This window comes from Schistosoma mansoni, chromosome 2 (genome assembly GCF_000237925.1).
Source record: "Schistosoma mansoni strain Puerto Rico chromosome 2, complete genome".
Classification (NCBI taxonomy): domain Eukaryota; kingdom Metazoa; phylum Platyhelminthes; class Trematoda; order Strigeidida; family Schistosomatidae; genus Schistosoma; species Schistosoma mansoni.
The window spans coordinates 31,895,586-31,903,343 of NC_031496.1; the positions used below are offsets into that span (position 1 = coordinate 31,895,586).

General features: G+C 37.9%; 1 protein-coding gene across 1 annotated transcript in view; it reads left to right on the top strand.

The window, feature by feature from the left end:
* Positions 1 to 224: 224 nt before the first annotated feature.
* Smp_122780 (putative leucyl-tRNA synthetase) overlaps positions 225 to 7,758 on the top strand; it is a gene marked incomplete at its 5' end in the record, with an annotated part of 34,380 nt that continues 26,846 nt past the window's right edge. The window contains 6 exons of the mRNA XM_018796385.1: positions 225 to 254; positions 355 to 438; positions 473 to 702; positions 4,091 to 4,388; positions 5,570 to 5,872; positions 7,302 to 7,551. Coding sequence (XP_018650603.1) covers positions 225 to 254; positions 355 to 438; positions 473 to 702; positions 4,091 to 4,388; positions 5,570 to 5,872; positions 7,302 to 7,551 — 1,195 coding nt within the window. The remainder of the gene's footprint in view (positions 255 to 354; positions 439 to 472; positions 703 to 4,090; positions 4,389 to 5,569; positions 5,873 to 7,301; positions 7,552 to 7,758) is intronic.

Here is a 7,758-nt window from a genome sequence, read left to right on the forward strand (position 1 = left end):
ATTCAGTTGTAAAACTAGAATATCCGTTGCATCCTTCAGGACTAACTGAGAAACCTTTATCTCCAGGACTAAGACGAAACATCCCATCTCCCTTTCCTGACGAACTGACATTAAAGATGAATGCAGATTCAATGAATAATGGTCAGACAAAGGGTACACTGTTTTGTTTCTGGAGAGTGCCATTGCAAAGCTTTTGTTTTTTTGGCTGGATTGTTATTTATCTTATGACCTTGAGACTTGTTTCGCGTCCAAAAGTACATGGGTTTTTTGAGAATTCGTCCGCCCAAGCGTTACTTGTCCCTTCGGGATAGTTCTGTAATGACAACCAATTAAAATATCATAAACGATTTATAGACCTATTATGGATTAAGCGATGTAAAGAGATTAGAGCAAAAATGGTTACCTGTTATACGGAAGATTGATTTAGAAAATTCAAGTGTAAGTTAACGTTTGTCACTACTTCTAGATTCAGAACAAAGCTGTGGGTAAACAAAAGTCCTTCGTGTTGTCCATGTTCCCTTATCCATCTGGGAGTTTGCACATGGGACACTTAAGAGTTTATACTGTTTCAGACGTTTTAGCTCGCTATAAAACAATGTCTGGTGAGTTGACGATTTGTCCAATGGGTTGGGATTCATTCGGTCTGCCTGCGGAAAATGCCGCTATTGATCGAAACGAAAACCCATTGAATTGGACTCGAAAGTAAGTCAACATATTCAGAAGTTCATCCATAAATTATGTCTATTTGTGTCTCTTAAAAGTTTTGTATACTCTGTCTACATACATTTAGTCTGTTGTGTCAGTCCAAAAATATGCAGTTTATGTTTTGGCATCAAAATTCCAGGCGTTCAAACCTGGTTATATGGACTTGGTCGGTCCAAATTGCTGTCGATAATATATTGCATAATTAGCTTCATTGTTGGAATTTTTTAGTGTTAATTTTGGTTAGTTAACATGATCAAACCTTTTTGTCCGATTGCTTTCTTGAATGTATTTTTTCAATAACGAGTTGAAGCGCCTCAAGTTCTGATTTAATGACAAGGTCACACTTATTATAGCTAGTTTGATCGTTTAATTAGAAATTGGTGACCAACCAGTATACTGTAAATGTTTCTTACATAGAGGATTTTCAATGTACTTTAGCTAATTTTCACAATCTCACACTAGTTTGTTACTTCTGACAACTCTAAACTTAATGTCAACATTTTTGACTCGATGGTCCGAGATGATTATTTGAAGGCCCTTATAGTCGATCAATCTTGACCTATGAAACGACGTAACATATGTTCGTAATCGATGATACTGGTGAATTTACTTAGTTTTTTTTGTTTTTGTTAGTTGGCATTTGAACTATATTTCTAGTATATGAATTTTAAAACATTTGAATTAACTAATTCACCCGGGACAGGTGTTAGCCTTGTTCTAAGTGTGATGGCTAATGGTACTACCCGGTTGCCTAAACCAAAGTAAGCGGACCAGAGTTCCAACATATTGCCTAGTGTCTGGGAGTCGGATGCCATTAGATCTGGAATCCTTATTGGTTTCATAAAGAAATGTGCCAAATTCGGTGTGCATGATGCTGTCACTGGATCTTTCGAAAACGAGAATGATCAAACACAGAGAGTCGTCTAACATTCTCAGCTCAGAGAGGCCAGGTTTCACAAGCACAGAGCAAAACTGCTCTCACTGACGCGCTGTAGATCCGACCTTTCACAGCCAAATTAACATCACGAAAGTGTCAAAGATGTCCCCGATCGGCATAAGCCGTTTTGGCTTTCACTATTCGTGCATCGACCTCATCACTCACTCCACCAACGGCACTTATGCAGTTACCCAGATACACGAACTTCTCAACTACTTCAATCTGCTCACCATCCAGGATGAGTACAGGATTAAAATCCTTCCAGTCTTGTAGGAGTACTATGCATTTCGAAGGTGCAGAGCACATACCATACCTGCGGACACTAATCGCCAACTGATTAAGTGCGAATTGCATGGCTTGGATATCATCGTACAGTAAGAAAATATCATCCGCATACTGAAAGTCGAAAGGTCTTTCATGAGGCTACAGGTCCACACCACCATTACCCATAACCATCAGGGCTGTTTTCCAGAACGCCGTCGATAGCAAAGTTGAAGAGGAATGATGAGATTGGGCAACACTGTCTAACCCCACTGCTTGAATTGAACAATGGACAGAGGTGGTTGTGTGCTTTTACTCTGTCTGACGTGTTTGTATATAGGGCTGTTAAGATGTTAATGAACTTCTCAGGCACACCCTTCTCCAATAGACAATCCCAGGGAACAGTCCTGTGTAACGAATCGTAGGCGGCCTTGATGTCAAGAAACACTACGAATGTTGGCTTGTGATAAGTATGACCGTGTTTTGACATTTGGCGGGGGTTGAAGATATGATCAGCACATCCTCGACCAGGACGGAAACCAGCCTGGTCCTCTCGTGTCAATCTTTCTTAGGTTTCGAACAATCTGTGAAGTATTACGGGAGCCATTCGTTTGGACGCCATTGAAAGTAGACTCATCTCCCAATAGTTGTTACAGAAACGACTTGAACCCTTTTTAAAGATAGGGACAACTATCGACTGATTCCATGATGTTGAAACGCTCTGTAGTTGCAAGATATTTGTGAAAAACTGTCTGTTCCCTAACCAGAAAGTCATCACTATCTATAAGAAAGGTCGGATGTAAGTATATGGGCCTGGTGATTTGTAGAGCTTCAAGAGCTAGAGTTCCTTTCAGGCTTATGCCTCGTTAGGTGGATCAGTCGTCACAGGCCATGGAGGGCAGGACAGTCTGATCGATGTTGTTGGGACAACAGATCAGTTGAACTGTTCCTCGAAAAACCCTCCCATCGTCTAAGTCGTCGATAGATGTTAGTGATTGGCATTCCGTCACCACAGATTGCTTCGCTCACACCAGACGTCTTACTATCAGTGACCTGGATGAGTTGGAAGAGCTTCTGGCATTTACCAGATGCAGCTGTTGCTTCCAACTCGTTGGAACGCTCCGACCACCAGGCTTCCCGATCCTTAAGCAAGCTTTGCACAATTTCATGACGTAAAAGTCGTCGTTTGTGGTCAAGCTCACGGTCGCTCGGAGTAGATTGATGGGTTTAAGTGAGTTGTGAGAAGCCAGAAGAAACCTAGTGCTTCTAAGTGAGACGTTTTGCGAAGCCGCAAGCGACTTTGCTCATCATTTTCATGGCGTCATGCGCTTGCAACCAATGCTCAATTACACTTTTCTATGGGATGGTAGCTAGCTTTGAACCTAACTAGGTTTGACATTTAGTTGCAACAGAAACTGCAACCAATTTACTGACATCCATCCGTTTAGGATGATAAAATTGTTGGCCACTGAAAAGCAAGTTAAGGTTAGCGCAAACAAGGGCATGATCAGAATCCAGATAGGCACTCAAAAAGGAGCTGCAGTCTTGTTCACAACCACACCTGCGATAGCTGATTGCTATGTGATCAGTCTGAGTCCAGGCTTGAGATGCGGAGGGAGGACACCAGGTTCATAGAAGGAAAGGTATAAGGTTATTTTAATCTCACGGTTTAAGGAAAGACGAATATATGGTTAAAATTATGTTACGCAGTCAATTAGTCATTCAGTCATAACCAACACATAATCTGGCATACATTTTCATCAATTTAAGTCACCATTTCATATCACAACAGCGAGAAAGTCAACATGATATTCCGAAACGGTTAGAATAACAGTATCAGCAGTAATGAAAAAGTTCAAGCATAGATAAAATGGTTCGAGAAAAAAGATTGAATCCATGGAATAAAAATGTACAAGATAATTTAAAAGACCCGAGATCTAGGGAAAGACAAGATGTGAATTTATCTGTGACATTGCAACCGGTTCCTAGTCATGCTACCTAACGTATCCAACCACTGGTCACGTTAATCACGCGAACCCTAATAATGTAGTTTGTACTCATCAACATGGCTCAGCTCACCAATTAGTTGGTCTATGAATCGACCCCAAATCTTGGTTTGCCCACCTACAACTTCTAACCTGCTCGTTCCCATAGTTCTTATAGTTGTATTATTTTATATTATTTCAGAAATATACTTACAATGAAAAAACAAATGAATGAAACTATGTCTTTGGCTGTTGATTGGTCAAGAGAACTAAGCACTTGTGATCCTAATTATTATAAATGGACACAATGGCTTTTTCTCAAATTATATCAATCAGGTATGGCTTATCATCGTCCAGCCTATGTTAATTGGGATCCTATTGATCAGACTGTCTTGGCAGATGAACTTATTGACAGTCAAGGATGTTCGTGGCGTTCTGGTGCTAAAGTGGAACGACGTCCTTTACGTCAATGGTTCTTTCGAACAACTGCTTATTCTGAGGTACGTTAACATGTATCGAATAGTTTTCATGTGCTTTTTTGTATCACGTACTAAAAAATCACAAATCTATGCAGTTACTGACAAGTGAACTGACCCATGTTGGTAGGTGTAAACTACCTGGTTGGGATCCGCGAGATGATAGCAATCGATGGTTAGTGACCTTGAATGACATGGCTCGAAATAGTTTGTAATGGCACAGGTTCATCCACTCTTTGTGTTCTACCAAATTCTAATCTTCTGAATTCTTCATGTCTCTATCTTTTTTCTCTTTCCAAATTTGTTTCAGTGGATTATACTCGTTGAATAACGTTTTCAAACCCTAATCTTTCGGATTACTGCTTATACTCTTACTACTACAATTATGGGATTTGAATCGACAACTGCATCACTGTGCTAATGTGGTATGGCAACTTGAACTGATGTACATACATACGGAGTTCTACGTCGTTACTGTCTGTCTGTCTGTAATAAAGTGGTTATTTAAGTATCAGTAATTGCGCACATTCGATTTACATTAGACTATAGACTACCAATAATTTTTATTTAAACTCTCTAATTTGCAGATTACTTAACTTTGATTTAGTTTAAAATGTGACGTATCTTTTGAATTGTACGCTTTTTGTCTATGGCATTTTGTTTTATTCATCTGGGGTGGAACTAAACTTTAGTCCTTCAAAGGTGCACAGCTCTTAGGCAATAAGTTATGGGTTTGAACCTTAATCCTCTTATTTTGGTTTTGTCAGCTGTCGCCTGCAATGTGACTAACAACTGAGTGCATTGCTTTCATTGGCATATAAGTCATATTATTCATATTATTATTACTTCATCTGCAGTGAATAATGTACTATCATGACAGACAGGATAAATACAGCTCTGTTATGTGCTTGTGCTCTTATCACCTCAAGATCAGATGACAGGTGAAAAATCATGGAAAAGACACGCTGTTAAAGGAAGTCACTTATACCGCACCCTGGGTTTCAGCTTACATGTCTCTGTCTAGGTCAGAAGGCAAATCGTGTATATACCTAATGTTTGTGTAGATTATAATTCGGTTTGGTAATTAAGCTATCCTACTGATTTCAGTTTTCTCATTTGTACAATTAGTTATATCATGAAAAGTGTATTTTGTAACTGAACTAGACTGCAAAATATTTTTTAATCCTCTATTATCTATTGTCTAGTCTCTTTTAGATGGTTTAAAAGATATTGAGAATAATCAGTGGCGTGACGTCATCCAGTTACAACGTGGTTGGCTTGGTCATTTGAATGGTACTCAAATGGAGTTCAATATTTACTCATCTACTGAACATTCTGAAATTAATCCTCAGCAATCATTTTCGGAATGTGGACATTTAAAGAATATCATACCTCAAAATGAACGACTAGTTATATTTACAAAATATCCTAGTCTAGCAGTCGCTGATTTAATCAGTCATGTAAAAGTTGGACCAGATAGTGTTTATTTTGCAGATATCTATCGAAAGGTATGTCACTCTTTTTAGTTGTGCAATCGTACCAATTTGTTGATAATAACAGATAATTTTCTGTTTGTGTACAGAAACACTGTAAGCGGAAGAAATTATTCTTCCACGTTTAAGAATTGATTAGCAAGTGTACATTGTTTACCATACCATCGTTAACATTAAAACCAAGGCATTAAGGTAAAATGCCAACATCTCTTTCATTTCAACCTATGATATAATATGTGATTCCACTTAATGTAGTTGGTTAGTAGTTTCCGTCACTTTCGACCTGGATCGCTTCAACAGTGTAACACTATCCTAATGAATAATGTTGGATAAACTGTTGATTTGACTGATTGTTTTCTAACCTGGAGACCGGCATTATGAAACTATTAGACGGTTGTGTGATGTATGTATGCTAACCAGTCTTCCATTAGCTAGTAATGTTGTTATCAGATACAGTTAATCACTCATTTATTTAGTCTTACAGAAGGCTAGTGGCAATGAATCAAATGTAGACTTAGATTTAAATTCCTGTACATCAGTTTTCACAGCCATATCCTTATTGCTATTAACCATCCATGGTTATGAGAATTTTATGCGCTAAACCCTATGGATACCCGGATTTTTCTATTCAAATAACCTATAATTTAATTCCTACGGACATAAAACTTCCAGTGCTAACAACTACTCATTAATAATCAAATATGTCTGGATTTTTAGTTATCTCATAAGCTACTGAATGTTACAACAAAGATCAGAAGTGTTTTTGTCGTGTGGAGACTTGGCATCAATTACTCTGCATAGAACTATCTTGATTTTTATGAAAAGAGACAAATCCTTATTGACTATTGTTGCGATCATGCATAGATATCAACAGATTAACTGTTAAAAAATCAGAAAGGATTGCAAGGCTATTTCGTTCTACTTAGTGAATCTTCAACAAAAAGCACTCATAAACACAGGAAACTAGGTCTGGTAACTAAGTTAAAAACTTATAGTTAGATCTCACATTAGGTCATTAGTGCATAGGACTAATAAGATTACCAGTCAAGATGAAACAATCATCAATTATCCTCTATTTTTCAATGTTTCTGTAGTGCTGTTACCTAGTGCATAATAACACCCCGAGACTTTGACCTAAAGGTCTTATCCATAAGGCAGTGGAACAATGTCAGGAGATGTAGTCTCATGGTAACCGATAACCAACAATTGGTTCATACGCCATTTGTTCCATCAGGATACTGGAGCCAGCCCATGTGCACCATTGGTTTGGAATGAGGATTTTCCAACTCTCCGTGTCCACCAACCTGGTTAAATCACCGGATATTCGCTTTTTGTCCTCTCAGTTGAATAATTAATTTTTATATAGTTGTTTGTATATCTCTCTATTTATTTATTCGTTTATTTATTTATTTATTTATTTATTTATTATTATGATGATCCCTAGCCTGAGCATAAACGTGATCTGAACTTTAGTCGAAAGCTAATCTTACATTCAAACTGGGATAATTCATATAATATTGGTAGTAATAATAATCATAATAACAAATTATCGATTACATCCTGTACATCTATATCACCATGGCCAGAAATTTTAAACATATTTATTCGTCATCCATTCACAGGACGTTCTATTCCAATCATTCGTGAAAATATTCCATTACCTAAACTTCCTAGAGCTTATCCAAATGAATTAGGTATGATTATTATTATTTTCTCTTTTTAAATAGAATAATAATTTCATTTTGAAGTAAAAAAACAACAAGTAAATTAAGATGGATAGGCTCTAGGAGGGTTATCCAGGAGGCTCATTTCTGTGTTAGGGGCGAGTAGATGGTCAGATGTTAGGTCGCGTCGATCTGGCTCGAGTGAAGGTTCATGGCGCATGGATATCCTCGGTGAAA